General features: G+C 42.3%; 1 protein-coding gene and 1 non-coding gene across 2 annotated transcripts; both read right to left on the bottom strand.

Moving 5' to 3' along the window:
* Nucleotides 1-1,084: 1,084 nt before the first annotated feature.
* On the bottom strand, nucleotides 1,085-26,086 carry CTSO (cathepsin O; the record flags this gene model as incomplete). The annotated part of the gene is made up of 9 exons (XM_055549946.1): nucleotides 1,085-3,051; nucleotides 5,937-6,029; nucleotides 6,808-6,971; nucleotides 11,934-12,055; nucleotides 13,870-14,037; nucleotides 17,053-17,192; nucleotides 17,749-17,857; nucleotides 25,018-25,064; nucleotides 25,831-26,086. Coding segments are annotated over 9 exons (1,134 nt in total), but the record flags the coding sequence as incomplete, so codon positions are not given.
* On the bottom strand, nucleotides 3,412-3,518 carry LOC129630466 (U6 spliceosomal RNA). Its single transcript, XR_008703722.1, has one exon. It is a non-coding gene; the product is annotated as a U6 spliceosomal RNA (small nuclear RNA).
* Nucleotides 26,087-26,496: the final 410 nt, after the last annotated feature.

The following is a 26,496-nucleotide window of genomic DNA, read 5'->3' as shown; positions in this document are numbered from 1 at the left end:
CCAGAGTTCACTCAGACTCACAAAATCTACACAAAGCTCTGAGTGACTGAGACTGTCTTTGGTTCCAGAGTTAAATCTTCTCCTTCGGAAACCACGAATCCAGCAGCACCATTTACTGTGAGCTATCAACAGGAAGTGGCTTCTTTGGGAAATCTCTTTTAAAAGAGTTGATGTGTGATCTTTTAGGCATGAAGAGACCCTTAAAAGGCTAAAACGGGGGCGGGCGGGGGGGGGGTGGTGGTGGTGAAATAACATGATTGTGGTGTCTTTTAGAACTGTCAACCCAGGAACACAGAGTAGATGGATTAGCATCCCGTCCACCACAAACAACTGGGGGGACTGATGAAACAGTTTCCCATCCTCAGGTGATTCCTGGTCTGGGGACCACACGTGAGAAGCCTTGGATTAAAGGACACGGACTTAGTGGGTCAACTCCTGGGCAGTGGGGGTGAGAGATGCTGAAGAATATGCACCGAGGGAAGGATGGAGAGAGGAGATGGAGAAGTGGCAGGTGATCAGGTGATGGATCAGGTATAGCCGAACTGGTAGAACACTCAAGATTTCCCTCAATTTCATTGATTGGGTCAATATATAATGCTCATGATGTTACCAAAAACAGAGACTCTAAGAGGTGTGGGGAGTTTTTTTGTTTGTGTTTTTTTTTTTTTTTTTTTTTCTCTAAGGAGGGACAGGAGATGGTTTGCAGACATTGTAGTTAAGGTGTCTATGTGCATGCATGCTAAATCACTCCAGTCATGGCTGACTCTTTGCAACCCCATGGAGTGTAGCCCACCAGACTCCTCTGTACATGGGATTCTCCAGGCAAGAATAGTGGAGTGGGTTGCCATGGCCTCCTCCAGGGGATCTTCCTGACCTAGGGATCGAACCCATGTCTTTATGTCTCCTCCATTGACAGGAGGGTTCTTTATCATTAGCACCATCTGGGAAGCCCAACATGTCTATACAGAAAATTAAAAAATCAATATATGGATTCAGAGCCGAGGAAACTCCTGTGTGAATATAAAACATATTAACACTGTGTTCACAAAATGTAAGCCATACACAAGAACAGAGTCTTCTTAACTCAGAGTCAAATATAGGTTGTTTCATTATTAATTTTATAAAAATCCACAAGAGCTGAAAAGTATGCATCATTCAGTAATTAAAACTATCATTTGTAAAAGAGTATCAGAAAATCATTTACATTTTACAAGAATTAGTACATCATCACAAACTAGGACAATCAAGACATATTCCTTTCTGGTACAGCTGGATATTTATAATATTAATCAAATAAAATATCAATTTTCATTCTGAAGCATTTCTAAACCTGAGTCAACACATATTCATTTGAAATTGCTTCTGGCTGGTGTAAGGAAAAGAAATAGTGTCCTGTTGTGGATTTTCTTTTTCTAATAAGGAGACTGATAAAGGCCAACCATGAGAGAAAAAAAGAGGATGTCTCAATTGTTTTCAGTGGTTGTGGCTACCTTTACAATTTGCTTCTATTGAGCTTGGAAAGTGACCATGAATCTTAGAGAGGAAATGCTTAAATATGTAGTATTTGATGCAGCTGTATTAACTCCTATGATACGATTGTACTTATATTATATATTGTACTTACAGAAGAGCAGCTTTCATGCTCTGAGGTTCTTACACAGCCACACTGACTTAGCAAGAGAGGAGATGACCTCAAGAACCAGGGACGAGCTGAAAGCCCAAAGGATGCACAGAAAAGTAGCTAGGATGGGAGTCTGCGAAAAACAAGCAGAAAACTGGAAAAACACGGGCTGGGGAAGTCACATTTTGGCTAATACAGTCTCAAATTACTGAGACTGAATTTTGAAAGGAGTGGTGCCTCCACATGACAGAGGAGCAGACAGGTGAGGTCCTGACATGGATAAAGCCTTAGAGACAACTAGAGTCAAATAAATGGTTATAAAATAGAAATAGAAGGTAAAAAATGGGACTTCTTTAGCCAGGGAAACCAGACCATGAGGAAGATTTAAAGTTTCACAGTTGAGAGCAAGAGAAAATGTGAGAAAATATAGGAAGGCCCACTGCTTCTCAATCCAGGGAGAACCAATGAGGAAATTAAATGTGCTGGAGGGACGTCCCTGGTGGTCCTGTGGTTGAGACTTGGTGTTTCCAAAGCAGGGGGTTCAGGTTTGATCCCTGGTGCCGGAGCTACGGTTCTGCATGCCATGAGGCCAAAAAACCAAAACATAAAACAGAAACAATATTGTAAACTCAATGAAGACTTTAAAAATGGTCCATATTAAAAAAAATGCACTGAAATCCTACTGATAGTGAAAATTCACAAATAACAATTTGTCTCTCATGCAAGGCTACTTGACGTTTTCCCATTACATGGTTGCCATATGGGTTACTTAGTTTCAATCAATTGTTTGTCTTAAAAAGTGATTGTCTTTTTAGTTCTTTCTACATGACCTCTGCACGGGTCAAGGGGTGAGCACCATTTTGGGGGGTAAAGCAACTGGCATTTCACAATTCTTATGAAATTCCCTCTGGGAGGCTGGGAACACCTGTATGACAGGCACACGCAGTTCTAGTTTGGCTGTTCTTGTGTGTAGGGGCAGCTGAGGCTGGTGACTGTATCCCATAAAGGAAAAGGACTGTTATCCTCTCTTTAATCCTGTTTGAAATATGTCATTAAAAACAAACAAATGACAAATAGAAACAACAATCAAACAAAACCAGATAATAGCTGCTTCAGAATGAAGAGACCTAAAACACTTCCTAATCTGACCTTCCTCCCAGGAGGAAACTGTTCCCAGTCTTCCTCCCAGGCCTTCGTGCTGGTCTTCTTCCTTCTGGCGTGGGCACTTCACCTCTCTCTAAGAGAATTTTCATAGCTTAGTTTCAACATGACCAGGTCCTAGAACCTGTCTTTGTGGGAAGTTGCAAAAGCATAATGATGAAACGCCAAGAATGAAGTGTCAGATCTCATTATGAACCTTCAGTTTCGTATTCGACTCTCAATCTGGCAAACATGTTACACGAATACAGCCGAAACAGAATCTGCAATACCTAATAAAAAAAGGAAATCATTGGTACTACTATATTTTTTCTTTACTTTTTTTTTTTACTAACGTGAATGAGTTTATTATGCACCACTATGATTCAACCCTTCATCACTAATTTTTTAAACTTATTTTTAATTGAAGGATAATTGCTTTACAATATTGTGCTGGTTTCTTCCACACATCAACATGAATCAGCTGTAGGTCTACATATGTCCCTTCCCTCTTGACCATTCCTCCCACCTCCCATTGCTCTAGGTTTTTACAGAGCCCCGGTTTGAGTTCCCTGAGTGATACAGCAAATTCCCATTGACTATCTATTTTACATATGGTAGTATATATGTTTCCATGCTACTCTCTCCATTTAAAAAATATGCAACGCTCCACTAATTCATATGTCATCCTTGCACAGGGGCCATGCTAGTCTTCTCTGTATCGTTCCAATTTTAGTAAATGTGCTGCTGAAGTGAGCACTACATGTCTTTTAAATATTAAAACAGTTTTGATTCGGGTTCAGAAAGTTAATATCTACCAAGAAAACAGCTTACTGGTTCTAGTTATCTGTCCATATAAACATGACAACCTCAAAAGTAGATATCAGCAGAGATTCTTAATGTTTTTATTTCAAGAAACTATTAAAAAAACTCAAAACAACTTATTAACTGAACAGATGAATGTTCAACTGAAATATGGAATGCACTCATATATACTTTAGAGGCAATACAATAATTTATAGGATTATATTAAATATAACTTAAAACCTGTAAATTCTAAGACTTGAACTTTAACAAAATTTCAATCAGTCACAAGTGTGCTATGCTTCCTTAGCATGAAAGAGCACAGAGTACAATACCATGGTGGAAGCGATGAAACATCCTATTTAAAGACTGGATTTGTCTGTGATTAGCTGTGTCTCTAAAATTTCTTGGGGCCACAGAATTGCCACCTGCCTTCGGTGGTTGTTCATGAGAGTAATGTGATCATATCAGGGATTTAACTTTCAGGCAATACTTTCGGAAAGGATGTGGGCTCCTATATAATGACTAACCAGGCAGGGTGTGCAGACTTAATTGGGGAACAGAAACAAATGAGTCCAACCACCCTTTGTAGCTGGGGGCTGGGAGAAGTGGGGGCAGGGAACAGAGTCGTGATGGAGGTGAAGATGAACCAGTGTTTGAATCATGTTCCTGCAACTCTCCTTCTAGAGCTTTAACAGCAGCCGCCTCTCAGCCCAGATGCAGGCACCACACTCCACAGTCAGAGATAAACTGGAGGTGGCAAGGGTTCAGGAACCACATCAGCCTTCTACCTGCAAAGCCTCTCAGGGATGCTGAAAGGAGAGGCGTGGCTGGGGTCTGGTGCTCGGGCTGCAACACTCCAGTTACCAGTTAGTGGAACAATGGAGCTGTTGTGACTAGGTTGAATCAAAATATAAGCTCTCAGGGACTTCCCTGGTGGTCCAGTGGTTAAGAATATGCCCTTGCAATGCAGAGGGTTTCAGTTCAATCCCTGGTTGGGGAGCCAAGATCCCATAGGCTGTGGAGCAACTGAGCGTGCATGTCTCAACTACTGAGCCAGTCTGCTCTGGAGCCTGAGCTCTGCAACTAGAGAAGCCACCACGTGCTACAGCAAAACAAAGCCCACAGGCTGAATAGAAGACCCAGCACAGCCAAAGTAATATATATATATATATATATATATATATATATGAAGAAGCAAAAAATATATATGCTCTCAAAATTTTCCATAACTCTCTCTCTCTCTTTTTTTTTAAACTCAGAATTTATTGTAAGAACTTCAGTAAACTGTTCCTCAGCTAAAAACTCTATTTGGTCCTATTCAAGAGGATTGGCTTAAATTAGCATATTTGTTTCATTGCTCTAATTTCTCTGTGGAAATACTGCACTTTGAACTAGAGAACTGTGCTCCAGCTATGGGCAATAGACTACTGTTTCATATTTTAACCACTTCAGTAGCAGTGCCAAATCAATTATAAAAACATCTAAAAATGACTCATCATTTTATCATAAATATCACAACCTGGGGCGTACCACAACTTTTAAAAAGTTGTATATTTGTTAGAACTAATGAGAAATTAAATAACTGCTCTCGTACATAATATAGTTTCAGATCAGATCAGTCGCTCAGTCGTGTCTGACTCTTTGCGACCCCATGAATCGCAGCATGCCAGGCCTCCCTGTCCATCAACTCAATTCAGAAAACTTGCTGATTTTCCAGATCAAAAGTTTTAGAACAGGGCTTGAATATAGATTTTTAGAATACATTTAAAATACTTAAATAGCTACTTTAATTTGTTGTTCTTTAACAAAAATGTTATTATTCAACAAAAGAGTGTGTCTGGTATTTTCTTAAGCCTCTCAATTCCAGGGAACAGAATTTTTTGCTAGAATTTTGTAGGTGGCAAGAGGTATATTAAATCTGAAACAAAACTAATGTTCAGATTTTCACTCAGTTTGATACAAAGAAAAAGCGATTCTTATGATCCTAAGGTAGGCATTATAATACATTAAATAATGGACAGTCATATAGTTATAAAAAGCAAATTTGGAAATTTTTGGAGAAGTTCAGCTTCTTAAGTGGGTTTTTGGAAGTAGTTAACTTTGGTAAATTATTGCTATATCTTATAATGTTCTGCTCATTACATTGGTTTTTACTACAGTCCCTCTTAAAAACATGAATATGTGCAGTAGTGTCTTGTTTAAAAAAATACTATTTTATTTTTATCAATTAGTTGAAGGATGACCATTATTACTGTAACAGTGGTTTGAAAACCCTGGATGCACACTGGATGGGACAGGCTTATAATTTTAATCTATTCAGTCTCTTTCTTGACATTGAGCCAGGAATTTTCAATATCAGTTCAAGACTCACCACAAATATTTCCTCCCATTTTCACACGGACATAGCCATCGATGCCCCATGAAGTTCCCCAGGAGTTCCGTACAATCCAGTATGGGATACTTCCTACAAAATATAAATCAGACCCTGGAGAACATAGCTGTGGTGAAAGAATGTTCATTTAAAGCTCAGGTGGCACAGCGGTAAAGAAGCTGCTTGCCAATGCAGGAAATGTAGGAGAAGTGGGTTCGATCCCTGAATCAGGAAGATCCCCTGGAGAAGGAAATGGCAACCCACTCCAGTATTCTTGCCTGGGAAATCTCATGGACAGAGGAGCCTGGTGGGCTATAGTCCATGGGGTCTCAAAGAGTCAGACAGGGCTGAACACGTCCTGAAAAGTAGAGTGGTTTTAAGAAAACAAACAAACAAACAAAAACTAACCAAATGCTAACAAACTAGCCAAGTAAACTGGGCTGTTCTAGTGTCACACTGCAATCAATGGAAAAGGGGTTTGAATTCATTTTGCTTGTTACATTTACTGCATAAAATGAAAACATACATATATACACATTTCCAAGCAATTTGAAAAAAGGAAAGGAAAAGAACTGTTAGATAAGTATGATGAAGTAATAAGCACTTCTCTTTTCCCAGAAATTATCCTAAACATTGCAGATGGAGAATGTCCAATATTTAGATCAAGAATTTAGTGTCATTTTAACATGGCATCTACCAAAAATTGACCAGGGGTTCTGCAGGGCATGTATACCTGGAAGTTTAGGGTAAAGTTGTAAAGCTCATGAGAACTTAGATGTAAGAGGACCAAGGTTCAGCATTTTAAAGGATGGAATCACGTGTCAAGTTGGAGTTCAAGCTGCAAAGCAAGTCACGTCTCACCAGCACTCACCTGTTTTATCAAAGCCCGTTACAAGGACGGCATGATTTGATTCTCCGCTGGAGCAGTGATGCTGTATAATGCCTCCCAGGTAATCTTGCCAGCTCATGGCATCTACCACCACTATCAGAGGTCCCAAGGCAAGAAGTGCTTTTGCCATTTTGTCTTCTTGGCCACTATCAAAAGAAAAAAAAAATTTGGTTAAGTAGTTTAGTTTCCAAGGTAAAAATATTTTACAAAAGTGATGTATTTAATCTGAATATGGCAAGGAGTAGGTTTGGTGGCAATTATCAAGTTATAAACAATGGAGGCTGTAAGAAGCCTGGAAGACTGGCAGTCCAGGAGTGCTATGGGGCTCCCGGATACCAGGATCTGGGTTCTTCTTATATGAGGCTTCCATTCCCAAGATCACTTCATGATCCAAGAAGGCTGCTAGAGCGCTAGCCATTTCACTCATATTTCAGACAGTAAGAAGTAGAAAGGGGAGGTGCGACGTCCCTGTTGAGATCCCAGAAGTGATCACACATTCTGCACACATCTGCATGGGTCTCATTGGCTAGATGCCAGTCCTACGGCCAAGGTTAGTTTTAAGGAAGATGGGAAATTAAAATTTATAGCTGGTTGACAAAGTACCATGCTAAAATATATGGATTCTCTTAAAAAGGAGAGTGGAAAGCCTGGATGTGGTGATATCTCATCACCTCTGCCACACCAAGTAAAAATCAAGAGAACAGACAGCCTGGGTTAGTGAATATCAAATAAAGAAAACTACAGAAAAGTTACCCCAAAATGTGGGGGGCGAGGAGTGTAGTTATAGGGCAGGAGGGATGTTAAGATGCCAGGAGAACTAGGGCCAAACTGGGAAGACAGCAGGGCATGCAGTTCTGCTTTCCCACCTGGACCCGAATTGATAAAGTCTGATGTTATATAACATGCAGCCTTCATCAATCTTAAAAGTACATAATTAAACCATTAATTGTATTTTTAAAGGTCAGCTTTGTGGGTGCAGGACACTGAAACCAAGTTACTGCTATTTCGGCCCATTAAGATAGCGTTTGATAGTTTATTGCTGTAGCAAAGCATGGTGGATTAGTGGCTAGAAAGAGTAGATAAGCCCTCATCCTGCCAGCTGGAGACCAGTTTCTATCAAGGGGATATTGTGTCCAAAGATGAGGGAAAAATATGAGTGCCTACCAATGGGATTTGCTGAAATAGAAACCACAAATTCATTCTAAACAATCACTCACATTATCTGTTAAGGAGACAATGTTTTTGGAGATTTACAAGCAGGCATTTCTAATTTTTGCTGCTGTAAAAATAATTGGTTTTCATTAAAGAGAGTCAAAATTATAAAATTCCGGAGGAGAGCATGATAGGGTACGGGCTTTGAGGTTCCCCAGAGTTGGTTCAAATTCCAGTTTCATGTCACAGCCCCGCACCCACCTTCAGAATCAACATAAAGATACAATTATAGGCATAGATTTCACAGCCTGCCTAACCCACAAATTATACCCCAGGTTTATAATAAGCATTGTGTCCTTCCCTTGTTTCTAAGTTATCTAATAGAGTAGTTTTCTTCAGCACAGGTTTTAGTGTGTAATGTCTATTTTATTTAAATTTGCGGAATGTTTTCTAATGCAACTGTGACAAATATGATAATCTCCATATTAACCAGAAGACAACTGCCTCCACCTTTTAGAGATAACAAAAGCTATCCAGTAAATTATTCCAGTAAAATCAAAGATCATTTTACAGAGATGGTGTGAGGGAAGGAGAAGGATGAAAGAGAGAAGTTTGAGGGAATTGCAGAAGGTGGTGAACACTATGGGGTCATGGAAACAGTTTAGTTAAGATCTCTGCTTGAGGGAGGACCAGGAAAAAGATTTCATAGTTGCTGGAAAACAGGAAATAGGAAGGCACCTGTGGTCTAGACCAGCAGGGAAAGGCTCCAGGGAAAGGCTCCATTTAGCCCCAGAACTGTTGTCATTCATCTTTCAGAAAGGTGTGGGCCAGAAACAAGTTACAATATATTCCAAAAAATATCTTTATTTCCATTTTAGCCCAATATGGAACTACTATCATATTATCAAACCTTGTTCCATGAGCTTACTATTACTTTCGTAGATCAGTAAGACACAAATCCTGCAGTCTTTAAGAATTCTCCTAAATGTTACTGTCATAAAGATTTGCTCATTAGGGCGAGTCTTACCTGTTACAGACCCTTGATGAGCACATGGATTTACACTTCATCTTCCCTATGGCATCCTAGTTTTTCTGTCCATAGTTATACGTGATAGGTTCTTTCCCTTTTTATTTATTTAGTCATGTTAATATTCTAGTTTGGCTTCTGAAATGTTTTTCCTGAGGTCTGATGAGCAAAAATGCAGGATGCAGCCTGTGTGTGAATGATCATTCTGCTTTAAGGCTAGATTATGCTTTTTGGATTCAGAAGGATTTATATGTAAATATGTATTTTCTGAGTTAGCAGACAATTTTGTGAACTTTTTGGCTGATAGCTATGATCTGGGCTGGTGTTGTCTGGGTATACTAAAAAACTAAGAGAGCATGATGATAAAAATAGAGGTCAGGGGAAGCTCCTGGGAGATGATGTACATCAACACGGGTGGGGTATCATTTTTGACATGCATATTCTGCCCATCTGCGGAGGTCCCGCTAGGACTGAGGGCCAGGTTACCCCAGGACTAACTTGTTTCCTGAGGATACTCGGCTCTCCAGTTCTGCTTCACACCCTAGTCCTCCCAGCTTCCTGGGATTACTTTCTGTGCACTGTCTTATGTGGACCTGCTGTTCTCTGCTTCTGTCTCAGACTTTCCAACTTCCTGCCTGGCAATGCCATTCTTTCAGTCTTTCAGGGCAAAAATCCTAGAGTCCTCCCTGACATTCTTCTCTCTTACCCTCACAAATATCCCTCAATACGCCCTGTGGGGCTTTATTTTCCATCCCATCTAAGACGTCTAAGATCATTCTTCCAACACTGCCCCAAGATCATCCCCTGACAACCTCTGTCACCTCACCCCCTACAGTCTAGTGTGTCTCTCCACGACATGACACGACACGACAGGACAGGACGGTCACAGTGGCTTCCTCACTGCTCTACAGCTATGCCAGACCTGTGTCTGCCGCAGGGCCTTTGCACATACAATCCCTTCTGCCAGGAGCTGTGTTTCCCCAGGTACCTGCAGGGTTAAGTCTTCACTAAACATTACATCCTCCAGGAGCCCCTTCCTGAGACTGCAACCCTCTACCCCTGTTGTTTTCTCTTCACCTCATGGCTGTTTAGTTCTCTTTAAAGCTATTTCATCTAGCAGACCATTCATATTTTTATTTCTTTGGTTTACTGCTTGTCTCTTTCACTAAAATATAGTCCAGAGGGCAGAGCTTTTGTCCACTGTGTTCACTGCCAAATCCCCAGAACCTGAAACAGGGTTCAGTAAATATCTGAATGAATGAATAAATCAAAGGAAGGTATTCTTGCAGAGAGAGTCTAATGTGGTTAGCTTGGTGCCATGTTCTTAGAGTTTAATATTCTGTGCGATGGGGGCTGGGTTTTCACAGCGGCCTCTGCCTTCTGATCCAAGGACAGATGAATCTTGCAGTCACCTTCGCTTTGTCTCTCTCTCTAAAGTAGACTGATGCCCATTATTCTTTTATTTCTTCCTAACTTTCTCAATCTGCTCCTTGTGACAAGGGATGCCTTGAGTTCTCTCTGATCACACTGTGAACCTCAGGAGGTTCCTGTGCACACACTTACCTTAGACTCTCCAGGAGCTGGCAGCATAGGGGCTCACTTGCTCATTTAGAAAGTGTGTGATCTTCACCCTCAAGGGAGGTGGGGACCACTGTGCTCAGGGGCCCTGCCGTTTATCACGATTCTGTGCATCCTGCCCTTGGGGACTGAGCCGTCAAGTGACAGTTGCTCTGGCGGCCGGGAACTGAGGGGACGGTCAGCTCGTCCTCAGACACATGGCTGCTGGTGTGGGTTCCACTTTGTTCAAGGATCCAGAGTCACTCATGATTTCTTTCCGATTCCATGGGGACATGCCATCTAGACCCAGAGATGCTTTTACATTCAGTAAGTAGTAGACCAGTCTGTTACCTTAGCCAAATTTAATTTTTTTTGCTTTCTCTATTTCAAAACCCTGTGCAAAGCTTCCTTCATACTTCTAAAAAATGAGTTGGATGGTTCTGTTTCTCATCCCTGAACACCTATTTTGCACTAAATAAAATGGTCATAATGGGTCTTTAGCCAGCTTTGAGTGCCATGTGGTTTTAAAGCATTTTTAAATGATTATTTCCCTTGAACCCACCCCAAGTCATCATGTCCTTCCCATTCCCACACAAGTCCCTTCCTTACCCACCCCCACATCCCATCACGCCTGCAGGATGAGCTTGTCATCTGCCTCGTTATATACTCTGTCCACTTGCCTCTAATAGGAAAACTTCATTTTATATCTTTCTTACAGTCGATGACTTGAACAATGTAGGGAACAGAGGGGGGTTCAAAAATGCTTCTTGGTAAGTAAGACTGCTTGACATTAGCTTCAGACTCTACAGAAAGCAAGTTTTTATTATTATTATTAATTCAAGAGTAAGACTGAAATGCGCTAAGGGTAATTGTGACGCTGAAACTTGGCAGGAGGTGCTAAGTATCAATTATACCTTCAAATGAATTTAAATGTGTTGATTTAATTGCATTATTTCTGTTGGTAGAGTTATGGAAAAAAAGTAGATCATATTTAAGAAACAACATCCATAGACCTCCATGGTGACTGCCAATTCATCTCTCTAATAAAAGTGTTAGTCGCTCAGTTGTGTCTGACTCTGTGTGACCCTATGGACTGTAGCCCACCAAACTCCTCTGTCCATGGAATTCTCTCGGCAAGAATACTGGAATGGGTGGCCATTCCCTTTTCCAGGGCATCTTCCCGACCCAGAGGTGGAACCCTGGTCTCCTGTATTGCATGCGGATTCTTTATCTGAGCCACCAGGAAATCAAGTGTATTTTAAAACAATTAAAACTATGCAGTAAAGCTTCCAATCAACTTATTAATTCCAAGTAGTCAATAGATAATAACTTAAGAAACATAGAGAAAACCACAAGAGAAGGAGACATTTACCTGAAGTCATATGCAGAATAACCTTTGATTGAAGATCCAGAATGTGAGTCGGGAAAGTAACGGCAGAGGCCATTCTGGGCTTGAAATGGGTATTCCGAATCTCTCACCAGCTTGACTTGCAGCTGAAAGAAAATAATCATCCAACATAATCTATGTCACATGGTTGTGTCAAAGATCAAACAGAACTTACTACAAGGAGTCTAAGATTCCACTTGGTCACAGTTCATTATCTGGGTATTCTTTGAGTTATGAAAATCTTAAGTTAAAACTTTAAGTGTTTTTTATGGGCAGCCTAAGTAATTAAACTGTTTGTCTTTTGCTCCTATTTTCTCTATATCTCCTGTTCCTGCAACTTCCACTGATCTGATAATAAAGTCTGGTCATCTTTCTCCTGAAGGTTTAAGAGCATAAATATCTTCCTTCTGCAGCTCTGGCTCCGGGTTATCAAGCCTTTGAGGTCATGCATTATGCTCACAAGCATCCTTCCATCCACTCTCTGTGCCATTCATCTGGCGGTGACTCCAGACACAGCAAACGAAGAAGAGAGGGATGCTCAACTTTGGGAACTCTGTCTTGACAGCTTTTCACAGCACATAGCAGCACCTTCATCGCTGGCTTCACGCCACTGCTGCTGGACCAGGACAGTGTCAGAGGGTGTGTGCTGGGGGTGGGTGGGAGGTGGGGAGAGGACCAGGGTGCTGCCCATCTCAGCTACTGACCTGGCAACAGGGTCTCACCTCCCAGGGCTCAGTTCTGCATCTACACAGAGGCCCCCAACCAGCTGACCTCTAATCCCCTTTTAACCTGGGCATTCAGAAGTTTTATGGAAATGAATAACCATATGCTGTCATATTTAAAAAAAGATGGGTCATCCACAAAAAAAGCAATTACCAAGTAATATTAAGGAGTAAACATAAATATTTTTCTGAACACAGATTGCAGGTAAGATTTTTCACACTTTGGTTTCTCTCTTGATGGCTGACCTGCTGCTGCTGCTGCTACTAAGTTGCTTTAGTCGTGTCCGACTCTGTGCAACCCCATAGATGGAAGCCCACCAGGCTCCCGTGTCCCTGGGATTCTCCAGGCAAGAACACTGGAGTGGGTTGCCATTTCCTTCTCCAATGTATGAAAGCGAAAAGTGAAAGTGAAGTTTCTCAGTCGTGTCCAACTCTTAGTGACCCCAGGGACTGCAGCACCAGGCTCCTCCATCCATGGGATTTTCCAGGCAAGAGTACTGGAGTGGGTTGCCATTGCCTTCTCCGATGGCTGACCTACACAGGAGCAATTCTTATTTTTTGGGGTGGAGGGCTTAAATAACTGACATTTATTTTCACACAGTTGTGGACACTGGAAGTTCAAGGTCAAGGTGCCAGCAGGGGCAGCCTCTGGTGAGAACTTTCTCTTTGAGGTGCAGATGGCCACCTTCTCACCATGTCCTCACACGGGAGACAGAGACCCTGCCCTCTTCATTCTCTTCTTCTGTCACAGTCCTATCAAATTAGGGCCCCAGGCTGATGATTTTGTGTGTGTGTGCTAAGTTGTTTCAGTTGTGTCCAACTCTGCGATGCTATGGACCATGGCCCGCCAGGTTCCTTTGTCCATGGGATTCTCCAGGCAAGAATACTGGAGTGGGTTGTTATTTCCTCCTCCAGGGGATCTTCCCAACCTATGTATCGAACCCACATCTCCTGTGTCTCCTGCATTGCAGGAGGATTCTTTACTGCTAAGCCATCAAGGAAGCCCCTTATGACCTCATTTAACCTCAATAACCTCCTAAAGACCCCATTTCTAGATATACATAGTCAGATATATGGGAAATCTTTGGATTAATTCAAGCTCTGGTTAGCTACATTTCCAAACTTGAAAATATTATTTAGTAAAGGACAGACTGAACGCACAGTAAACAAGCAGCTTAAAAGACTGCAGAGCCACTCACCTTATTGAGCCAGTACAAAGCGCTGAGCGGGGATCCTCCGTTGCAGCCGTAGTTGCTGTAAGAACAGTCTATCACCTGCTGAACACTCAGCACCTCCAAGGGCTGCCCTTTTATCGCACACATAGACTCCACTGCACCTACCACGCTGAAAGCCCAGCATCCACCACACTGAGATAGAATGATGATAGAAACAGAGATAGAATGATATTTGTTATCTAACAATGTGCAAATCACGTCTATTGACATCTCTGACAACACAAATGATGAAATCATGTGAGCAGAATCTGGAGGCCTACAGAATATAAATGCCAATCCTGCTGATTTTCAATTAAATTCTCTTATAAGCATCAAAATATACTATTTATTAAAGGTAAATTGGTAGTATCACTATTGCAAGTTAGACATTGCAAAATAAAAGTGAACTTTAGAGATTAGGAAAACACTTGGACTGATGTTCTTTTTAAAAAAACAAGTCAGCACAAACACAGGTAACTGACTTGCAATTGCCAAGAGGGGAGGGGGTGGGGGAGGGGTGGACAGGGAACTTGGGATTAACAGATGCAAACTATTACTTATAGGATGGATAAACAACAAGTTCCTCCTGTACAGTACATGGAACTATATTCAATATCCTGTGATAAACCATCATGGCAAAAATATGAAAAAGTGTGTGTGTGCTTCTCCCCTGACACTCTGCTCTGCCCTCCAACAACCTCCCCTCCAAGGGCAGAAGGCAGGGAAAAGGTGAGCAGAGCAGGGGTGCATGGTACATATTTGTTCTCATTAACAGATAAGCACAGGACCTGGATGAATGACGTGTTAGCCCATCAGGATTATGAACGCACGGGTAATGTCCCAATTCTAGGAACCCACAGTAATCATTCCTCATTGAAATACTTGCTAACAATTTTTCTGACTCTGGGTCTCTTAACTTGCTTTTATTGGCTAAACTAGAACAAAGGAATGAAAGGGAATGGAATCAAGAATTTCACATAAGAAAGAAGAATCGCAGGAAAGGCAGAGATGAGAGTGGGATTTAAAACTGGCTGGAACCACCTTAATCCTGGGACGAGGTGCTGCAGGCGGAGAAGGCAATGGCACCCCACGCCAGTACTCTTGCCTGGAAAATCCTATGGACAGAGGAGCCCGGTGGGCTGCAGTCCATGGGGTTGCGAAGAGTCAGACACAACTGAGTGACTTCACTTTCTCTTTTCACTTTCATGCATTGGAGAAGGAAATGGCAACCCACTCCAATCTTCTTGCCTGGAGAATCCCAGGGATGGCGGAGCCTGGTGGGCTGCTGTCTATGGGGTCACACAGAGTCGGACATGACTGAAGCGACTTAGCAGCAGCAGCAGCAGGTGCTGCAGGAAAGAGAGGAAGGGCAGCTGGTGGTCCTTGTGGAGTGAAGTTCTGAGGGATCTCATGTGGCCTTATCTACATGTCTAGCTCCGGGGCATGTGGAGAGTACAGCATTCACTAAGGGATGCTACTGCAGGCTCTGCACCCCTTGAGAAAGGAAAATGCAAGTTGCTTCAGGTCACCCACCTACTGCTGCCCCAAGAGGGCGGTGGCTGCTCCAAAACATCTTTCCTTTAGTACAAAGATTCCTAAATAAAAGTTCTACTTTAAGACACCGTAAGCACCTCCTGGATAGACTGGGTTTCAGACTGCATCCCTCTTCATTAGAACCCAGTAATAAAGTACATGATATGGTGGTAATTTCTATCCACAACAACAAATACAGAATCTGAGAAACAAAAAGGATCTCATCTTAATGAGATGGTCACTGGGGAACTGTTGGATCCAAAATGCTGGCCTTACAAGACGAGGCTGAGTGACCTGTTGAGGTTCCCACTGCAGACACACTGAGACCGCATCCCTGTAGGGATCAACTTTTCCTGGTGAGCTGCCATCCCTGTGCCTGGCAGGGGTGCAGGGCACACGCACCTGTTCTCAAATGTGTGCCGGCAAGATGGCTCACTGTGGGCCATGAGCATCCCACCAGCATCTGGGGTTCTGCTTTCCCTCTGATTCCAGATATCTTCACAGGCACACTCAGGACTTCTGCAAGGTAAATGGCTGCATTTTTTAAATTTATCTTTTCATTGAGTATAGTTGATTTACATGTAGTATTAATTTCTGCTGTATAGCAAAGTGAGTCAGTTATATATAAACACACACACATTCTTTTTTCATATTCTTTTCCATTCTGGTTTATCACAGGATATTGAACATAGTTTCCTGTGTTGTACAGTAGGACTTAGCTGTTTATCCATCTTATATGTAATAGTTTGCATGTGCCAACCCCAAACTCTCACTACATCCCCTTACACCCCTCCTCCCTGGCAAGAGGAAGTCTGTTCTGTGTGTCGTGAGTCTGTTTCTGTTTCGTAGATAAGTTCATTTGTGTCATATCTTAGATTCCACATATAAGTGATATCACATGGTGGTTGATGGTTGCATTTACTGCAGGGCTTACACATTTCTTTATCATTTAACACAGGTAAAACTGTGCTGTTACTTTTACTACTTTCTTGTTCTTTTTCTTTTTTTTTAATGTGTCATGAATTTTTAGTGCAGAGTCTTAACATCATTTCTCCTACCATCCCTTTAATTTCCATTTTATGATTTTGCACAGTTGGTAATTTCCAGGAACGTCTATGTCATACCAAAGCTGATCTGACAGCTTTTTTAAGGACCACAGATAAAACATGTGTGATTCTGCAGGGGTGGGGCTGGGGGCAGGGTCTCTGAGCGAGGTCAAGGGATAGACCCAAGGGTTCAGGGAGGGACCAGGCGCCTGATTTCAAGTTGTTTCCCTTTGGAGCTACTTAACTTGGTCAAGTTCACCTCCTTCAGCCTTCCACCCACTGTTCTGCAGAGTCCTGGGAACCGTGACATTGGGCAGCAGCCGCGAGTCTGTGTGCCGAGTGGGGGCCAGGCAGGCAGGGAGGGACACCCGCAGAGCTCAGCCCCCAAGTGAAGCTGGGCCTAACAGAGCCTCCCTCTCCAGGGTTGGGGGTGGTCTCCTGTTCTCATCATTTTGTGATGATTGAGGTATGAATTTACCTACTGAAAGGATGGTTCCATCACAAGTTTGATTGAACTTGACCCCAAAAGTGACTCCCATCCTAAAGTGATTAAAAAGAAAAAAGAAAAAACAAAAAACCTAAGACATACCGTCTTCTGGTTTCTCACTTGGGTGACGACATGCTTATCCCTCCAGTCAAATCTTAACGGCAAAGAGAGGTTGGAGATGGACGTGTACTCTTCTGCCGGAAATCGGGGAAACCTGGAAGGGCTGCTTCTTAAATAAATAGCTGAGAACACATACAAGATGAAAGGACAACCAACATTATATTACAGGGATTCCTTTCAGAGGGATGTTTCAACAGAAACAGTGGAGCTTCTGATAAAGTCTGCCTTTTATTCTTTCCCATAATTGGAATGGAGTAGACAAGAGCTATAAAAGATGAGAATTCTTCCAATAGGGCCAGGTTGTCACATGAAATGGTTTGACAGAAGCAGGTCAATAAAAAATGAGTATAATTGACATTATCTGTTTTATCATAACCAGGGGGGTCTTGAACAGAAATAGCACAGAAAACTGGAGGAGGGATGAGTTGCTATTCCTCAGAGCCACAGGAAAATGTCTGCATTTATAGTATTTAGTTCTTAAGTGATTATTAGAAGAAAGTGGCCATGAATTTATTATTTCTCCAACTGTCAGCACCAGGTACTTGCTTGATACTTTTAAGCATTTAATCACTGTTAACTATTACTCAGTTTACTAACTTCACAACTGAAGATTCTCAAAAATTAAGGAAAAAAATTAAAATCAGGAAACTAATCAGCTAATAACCCCAGAGCCCATACCTTTAAACTCTTCAGGAAACAAATATGAAAACTGGTTTATTCCATAGACGGCAGTGGAGTTTTCATGAGGAAATAAAGAATTCAAGTATTGCTGTCTATTAAGACTTTCCTAGGAGAAGAAAAAAAAAACATACTAATTTCTATCACCTATGTTAACTTTCTGGAGCAATGTGCATATAACTGACTTAGAAATAGTTTTCAGATGCAAAAGTAAAAGCTTGATTTATTTCCTGTGGATCGTAATGAAAGGTTATCTAAGATAATAGATTAGATTTATAAATGTTTTGCATTAAAAATACTATCTGACTTCAGGAATAATTTCTGAGGCTGGGAAAGGAATGTCTTATCCATTTACAATTCCTCTTTACCAAGCATTTTGAAAGCACTAAATATGCTTATTTAACATAGTAGAAAAAAGAAAATAAATTGCAAATAAATACCAGACACTAGTAGGAATTGTAACCAGTAAGTACTTATGTGATCTTTATCTTTGTCTTAGCACAATGAATGAAGCATGAAAAAAGGAATAAATAACTAATGGATAAATCAGTGTGGTTCTATCCGGGCTTTACAGAGATCTCTATTTCATTTGGGTAAAAGGCTTTGGGAAAGAGATTCAATCCTGGAAATGTCCCAAGAAGATGGCTCGGTTTGTCTATCTAAAGAGAAAATTAGATCCTTGTTTACAGATTCCTCCACTCTGAATTCTGTGATAAGTATGTTAGGCTCATCTTTTACACAAACAAGCTTCAATTTGCTAGTACTAACCAACTCTGAAAAGCAGAGACATTACTTTGCCAACAACGGTCCGTCTAGTCAAGGCTATGGTTTTTCCAGTGGTCATGTATAGATGTGAGAGTTGGACTGTGAAGAAGGCTGAGCGCCGAAGAATTGATGCTTTTGAACTGTGGTGTTGGAGAAGACTCTTGAGAGTCCCTTGGACTGCAAGGAGATCCAACCAGTCCATTCTAAAGGAGATCAGTCCTGGGTGTTCATTGTAAGGAATGATGCTAAAGCTGAAACTCCAGTACTTTGGCCACCTCATGCGAAGAGTTGACTCATTGGAAAAGACCCTGATGCTGGGAGGGATTGGGGGCAGGAGGAAAAGGGGATGACAGAGGATGAGATGGCTGGATGGCATCACCGACTCGATGGATGTGAGTTTGAGTGAACTCTGGGAGATGGTGATGGACAGGGAGGCCTGGCGTGCTGCGATTCATGGGGTCACAAAGAGTCAGACACGACTGAGCAACTGAACCGAACTGAACTGAACCAACTCTGTGGAGTAAATACAATTTCAGGAGACCACCATTCATTAAGTTTCTATCTTCAGCTACTCTAAACTTGCTTGTTCACTTATATGTTTATTGTGTGTCTGTCTCATAAACCTATAGGCAAAACGAGGGCCAGGCTGGTCTTATTTATCACTGTTTTCGCCTCACTGAGCACATGCCTGGCACACAACAGATGTTTAATTAGCACTTTTTGTTGAATAATGCATAATTATATTTTATATACATCATGCCCTTGATAGCTCTAAGCTATGTTTTTTACATATGTATATATAATTATTTTTCGGACTGTTTTCCATTATGGGTTATTACAAGATAATGGATATAGTTCCCTGTGCTATACAGTAGGACCTTTTTGGTTATTAATTTTATATATAGTAGTGTATATCATTAATTAAAAATTCCTAATTTATACCTCCCCCAACCCTATTACCCTTTGGAAACCATAAATTTGGTTCCTATGTCTGTGAGTCTATTTCTGGCTTATATATAAGTTCATTTGTACCATTTTTTAGGTTTCACATATAAGTGATATGGGTATTTGTCTTTCAATGTCCGACTTTCTTCACTTAGTATGATAATCTCTAGGGTCATTCTTGTTACTACAAATGGCATATGCTGTTTATTTTTAACCAAATTATTACTGGGATTTATCATGATTGTATTTTCCTTACTGAGAATATGTGGAAAGATTGCTAATCTATGAAATTATCAACAGTTATGGAGTTTCAGGCATTCAAAAGATAATCTTGATGAAGCAAGGCTTTGAATTTAATTTGGGAAGAAGATGTATACATCTAAAAATAGAACTGAACTACAAGGTGAGTGTGTGACAAATATAAGCCAGTGACTATAAACGGCTGAGCATTTCAGAGGGTTCCTTGGTCCTAAAGGCATCTCCTGGACTTCACTGTGAGTTGGAGGGATGACGGACGTCCTGAGGGTGTAGGACCTTTCTGGATGCACAGGAAAGTACATGGCAGCCACGAGGGTGGGCCTCACAGACAGATTGCAGCGAGGAGGCCCAGGTTCCCACAACCTGGCCCACGACCAAGCACTCAGGTGTCCTACTAGGGGAAGGGGCTCCCCTGAAGGCTGGGTTGTGATTAATGCATCCTCACGGCTTCCTGACCCTGCCCTGGCCTGCAAGGTGTCCAGGGCACATCCCCCAGGCCCCTTTTCCCCCTTCTCTCAGCTTAGAGCTTTGCTCTAGTCAGATGCTCTCCCTGAGCCCCTCCCTGCACTTTCTCAGTCCTGACTCCTGTGATAAAGAAAAAAGAAAAAAGAGAAGACACATAAATCACCACTATTGAGAATGAAAGAAGGGCCACAAAGATGCTTCAGGAACTAGGAGAATCATATTTTGAGCACTTGAGGCCAAAAAGTTTGATAACCTATGCAAAATGGACAACTCCCAAGAAAGACATACATCACCAAATCTGGACAACAAAAATAGAGAATTTGAACAACTTTTTATCAACTAAAGTCATTAAATTCCTAACTGAAAATCATCCCACAAAGAAAACTCCAGGCCTGGATGGCTTCACTGGTGAATTCCATATAACTAAAAAAGAAATGCCAATACCAATTGTACACACACATTCATGGGACCCCCTTGCAACTGGTTATATAAGGCCTGATTTCAAAACCAGACAAGAAACACCTCATGGCAAGAGAAATATACACCAATAGCCCTCATGACTGTAGATGTAAAATCCTTAAAAAAAAAAAAATCAGCAAATCAAATTCAAAAATTTATAAGACAATAGATCATGACCAAGTGAGGTTCATTAAAAGAGACTACATTGGTTTAGTATCTGAATATCAATCAACATAATACACCCTACTCATGGAATAAAAATAGGAAAACCATATGATATTTTCAATAGATGTGGAAAAAGCACTTGGCATAATTCATAATCCTTTCATAAGGACTCTCAGCAGTGAATGAAAGGAGACTTGATCAACCTGACGGGAGGAATTGCTGAAATGCCTACTTTGACCAGAGGCCAACTTCTAACAGAACCCATTTGTGTCTTATTCCCCATTGAATCAATCAAAAAACCTAGACCATCTCATTATCAACTACAAATTGGCACCTGGCACAGGTGCTTGCCATCTTCCTCTACAAGGATTAAATCATGTGCCGTTGCAGCTGCTGATCTTCAATACCCCCTGAAAGAAGTTCTGTGTGAAGATCAGAAATGACATGCCCTGTGCTCAAGGAAAAGTTGGCAGGACAGTTCTTCGACAGGTATCTTCAGGAGCCGATTTTATGAGCCCAATTCTTGCATCTCCTACATGATGACATCTGCTCCTCATGATTAGCAGAAACTTTCTGCAAAAAATATGTGCTTGATTGCATGTACTCCCTTTTCACTAAAATTACATATATACTGAACTCCCCTGCTACCTCTTTGGAGCAGTTTCTCAGAGCTATCTAAGATGCAGTCTCCCATACTATGGTTCTCATTTTGCCCCAAACAAAACTTAACTTGCAACTCTTACATTGTGTGTGTGTTTTTTTTTTAAGTCAGCACATTATACATGTGTCAGTCGTGTCTGACTCTTTGTGACCCCATGGACTGTAGCCTACCAGGGTCCTCTGTCCATGGGATTCTCCAGGCAAGAATACTGGAGTGTGTTGCCATTTCCTTCTCCAGGGGATCTTCCCAACCCAGGGATCGAACCCGGGTCTCCTGCATTGTGGGCAGACACTTTACCATCTGAGTCATCAGGGAAGCCCACATCATATATAGTAAATATTAAAGTACTAGATAAATAGATGGACAGATGAACAAATGAATGAATAAATTTTGAGCCAAGATTTCAAGTTTCTGGTATATTTTAATTTTGGCAGTATATGCATTAAGCTAGAACCATTAGAAATTACCACCTGAACAAGAGTCTCTTACATCAATTTCACCCTCTTAATGTTTCAGTTAGATGAAAATTGTGGTTTAAAGTGTTCTGGATAAAGTTTATTTGGAGGAAATAATCCAGATCTTCAGGGGCTGTTAATAGCAAATGTCTATGGCTCATTCTTTAGGATCATTCATCGTAAAATGATCTATTTAAAGAAACATGCTTCCAAGTATGCATAATTTAATTTTTTAAAAACTGGCACATGTATCATTAAGGTAAGCATTTTAAACGTGAAGCTTCTGAAATTGTAGGCAAAATCACATGTGCACTGGCATATAAACATTATTCTGAAGTGAGTACATATAACTATCATTGGTTCCCTTAATGGGTTTGTAGCCCCAAAGTGGTCAGGAGACTAGCTGCTCTTGGTCAAATAGGGAACATGAGTAAAGGTCAGTGCACAGCTGGGTTTCAGCCTGAGGAACAGGCCAAAACAAGAGCAGGGGCTTCCTGAGCACCAGAAGTTTCTAAGGAGTGAAAAGGTGGGGGCTGGGTGCTGTTTCCCCCTTTCCCGGTCAGTTATCCTGAGAGGCATCCCATAATCATCCTAGGAGGGGCCTGGTCTTCACCCAACAGTGACTGAATGACAGTTTGTGAGCAAGGATCACAGATGCCACCTAACTTCTACTCATGGAATATTCGAAGTGAATTTAGGAAAACAGGTAAGGCAGGGATGACAAAATCTTTCACCATGAACCTAAGACTGTGAAAAAATTATGAATCAATTAGACCCTTTCTCCAACTGTGTCAACAGTTGCAGTTCCCTGAATATCTTTCCACACTATGTTTCAGGAGCCACTGTTCATCAATGCATTTGTAGACATGAGAGCTCTTTGGTCTCCCTAAATAAGATATAAATAGCCAAAAACTACAGCTCCTGGCCCTCCATATTTGTTTACTTTTCACCCTAAAACCTATTGGTTCTCCCCAGCACAACACAGAGAGTACTTTATAACTCTACTTTAATTTTTAACCTTTTTTAAAAATTTAACTTGATTATGGAGCCAGGGAATTTTCTAGAATCTGTATGTAATTTACCCCAGATAGGTTAGCAGAGAATTTCAACTTAACCAACTCTGACATAATTTTAAGGAGTAAAGTTTTCCAGAGCTATACTGAGCATCAGTCACAACACACGTTAGTCTCTCTTGTCGGGGCAGAGGGAGGCTTCCTAATGCTCAAGCAAGGCCCCTTCTACCTGCTCATGTCGTCTGCCCCATGTTCAAATGGCCATCAATGTTCAAACCGTTTCCAGCAAGTGTGGAAAGGAGTCACCAACATCTCATGAAGTTAAGTCCCACGAGGGGCAATTGCTTTGGAAATTTTTCAGGCTCTCTCCACTCAAGATTTTTAAAATGTGCTGAGAATCTTTATCACTCTGCCCTCCTCCACCTAAAACAGAAATTCTATCTTCCAACAAGCACTCTTGTACTTCTGACACGAGCTAGCTGTATTTCCTAGCTGCCATTGTCTGGGTAGGGCCTCTAGTATGAGTAACTATATAATATGAACAAATGCACATATATTCATAAATTATACAAATAACACATATTTAGGATATACTCATTACTCTGGCCTCCTTGTGATTCCAATCCCCAAATATATTTTTGAGGAGGATGGTAGTGCTTTTATTTCTTCAGTCAATGAACACATCACCAGGATAGGTAGGACTGATTATTTTCTCCCAAAGATGTTTACTTCACCATCACACGTCACTAAGCTCAGGGCAGGAAGAGAATAAAGCACAAAAACTTTGTTCTCAAGTGATTATACCAGTGCTTCTGGTTTTGAAAGCTAGAGCAGTAAGTAGGAGATAAAAAATATCTATCTTGGTTTGGGCAAAAATACAAATAGACTAAGGTGAGGTTGGCACTTCTCACCCACTGCAGCTCCAGGGGACCAGCAGGAGGGGTAGAAGGGAGCACAGCCTCAGAATCCCTGGCAAACCTCAAGAAAATACCAGGAAAAAGAATAAATACAACTCCAATAAGCAGCAGGATTACTGACTTCATACTTCCTGATTAGGAATGAATGAACTTTGACAGCAAAATTAAACCATGATAATGATCTCTCACAATTTAAAACTATTAGATAGTATCGGATATTATTAATAGAACACACTGAGGTCCACTCTAAATCATTCTCTCTTGCATCTTCCTTGGATTCAGGAAAAACCTTATTGATACTCAGCTAACTGGTGTGCTCCTGAGTTTTAACGCTGGGGTGCCATCTGAGATTATGAAGCCTTTTCATAATAATCTGAATCGTCCCAGTGCACCAGCCCCAAGCATCCAGTATCGTGCATCGAACCTGGACTGGCAACTCGTTTCATACATGATATTTTACATGTTTCATTGCCATTCTCCCAAATCTTCCCACCCTCTCCCTCTCCCACAGAGTCCATAAGACTGTTCTATACATCAGTGTCTCTTTTGCTGTCTCATACACAGGGTTATTGTTACCATCTTTCTAAATTCCATATATATGCGTTAGTATACTGTATTGGTGTTTTTCTTTCTGGCTTACTTCACTCTGTATAATAGGCTCCAGTTTCATCCATCTCATTAGAACTGATTCAAATGTATTCTTTTTAATGGCTGAATAAAACTCGATGCTTGGGGCTGGTGCACTGGGACGACCCAGAGGGATGGAATGGGGAGGGAGGAGGGAGGAGGGTTCAGGATGGGGAACACATGTATACCTGTGGCGGATTCATTTTGATGTTTGGCAAAACTAATACAGTTATATAAAGTTTAAAAATAAAAAAAAAAAAAAAAGAAAAACATCATTGTGTAAATGTAACATAACATGTGACTATAACTACAAACTATGTTTCTGAACTTTTATAAATCTATTTCTAAGGGAAAAAAAAATAATCTGAAAAGGAAATTAAACACTACACCCTTCTCTAAATCAGTCTCCACCAAGTTAGGTGAACTTGTAGGGTGTGCGCTAGTTCAAGGAGCCCGGGTTCAGGAAAATCATAAATGGGCAGGATTCCCTGAGCTCTGGATAAAATTCTTATTTGAGGAGGAGGTGATCAGTGTCCCACCTCCAGAAAACGGCCAGGTTTCTTCCGCCTACTTCTGGTTCCAGTCCCTGAAATGCACAGAATGGGGAGGCTGAGAGAACGCCCGGGGGCTGTGCCTTTCAATTAGGACCACCTTGGACATAATCACTGGGCAACCTGGGACGTATCATATAAACCCTCAGGTACGCATCCTTCCTGGAGGACCCATCTGTGGGTCAGCATGTCTTGGGAAACCCTGGGACGGAGTCCGGGTCTGGAACCCGGGCGCATCAACGGACTGAGTTTAGGCGACCCCCTGGGGATGGCGCTCGAGTGTCACCCCCCTCGCCCCCACCCCTGGAAAGGACGGCGCAGGTATTCTCTGGGGGTGCTCGCGTGGCCCCTCCAGCCCGCGGACAGGGGGGCGTGCTCGCGGTGGCGCTCAGGCGCCCCCTCTCCCAGCCCGGGGACCAGACAGGGTAAGCGACCCCCGCGGGTGGCACTAGCGTGGCCCCTCAGCCCCAGGACAGGACGGGACTTGAGATTCTCCAACCCGCCACCCCGCCCTGGTGTCGCGCTCAGGTGCCCCAGCCCCACTTCTCGCCCCGGGAAAGGACGTGGCAGGTAACCCGCCGGGATTGGCCAGTGTGGCACCTCGGACCAGCCCAGCCTAGCCCCGGGCTGGAAAACACGGGAGACTCCAGGGTATGGAGCTCAAGTGCTCCGCCTTCTGCCCCGGGACCGGAAGGGGCCAGCGACCCCGGGGGTGGGAGTGGGTGGGGCTCGCGCGGCCCCTTCGCCCCGCCCAGTCCGGGACTGGAAGCGCGGGAAGGGATCCGCCGGCGTGCGCGGTACCCGGAAGGCGGCGGCCGGGTGGCGGCCGAACGGCGGGGTCAGCGCGGCGCAGGAGCCCCAGCAGTAGAAGCAGCAGCAGCAGCAGCAGCAGAGCAGCCAGAGGCGCCGCAGCTCCATCCCGCGCTTCCTCTTCGGTTTCGAGCTCCTCCCTGCAGGCGGGTCCGGGGCGGGGCGCGGCGCGGGGCTGAGACGGCGACGCCCCCTCGGTCCTGGCGGCTCTGAGCCCGGATGTCGGGTAGGCTGCAAACTGTAGGGTTCACGCTGTTTTCAGTACGAGCACCTGCCCAGGACCGCGTGCCCTGGGATAGTTTCACTTCTGCTAGAAAGAGCCTCTTTACACGGAAGTATGATAGTGCAGACAGCTGTGTGACCTGCACTTCCTGCGTCAAGTGAAGTTTTATTTTTTTTTTTTCCATCTCAGCTGGAAGAATGCAGGCAACAGTGGAATCCAAAGGACCTTAATTCTGTTTCTCTTTGTGATGGGCCCTGACTTTAGGAACCCAATTCCAAAATGCTTGTGAATTTACACAGACATTCTTCCAGCAGCTGTTTATAATTGCGTATCAGAACACACAGTTGTGAAAATAATACACCACGTTTTGATGATTTAGCCAGTTCAAACTTTGGAAATCAGTTTCTGAAGGTAGCGCTTCTTACATTTGTGTT

The sequence above is a fragment of the Bubalus kerabau genome, chromosome 16 (genome assembly GCF_029407905.1).
Source record: "Bubalus kerabau isolate K-KA32 ecotype Philippines breed swamp buffalo chromosome 16, PCC_UOA_SB_1v2, whole genome shotgun sequence".
In the NCBI taxonomy this organism is placed as follows: domain Eukaryota; kingdom Metazoa; phylum Chordata; class Mammalia; order Artiodactyla; family Bovidae; genus Bubalus; species Bubalus kerabau.
This window is presented reverse-complemented; position numbering and strand designations above follow the sequence as displayed.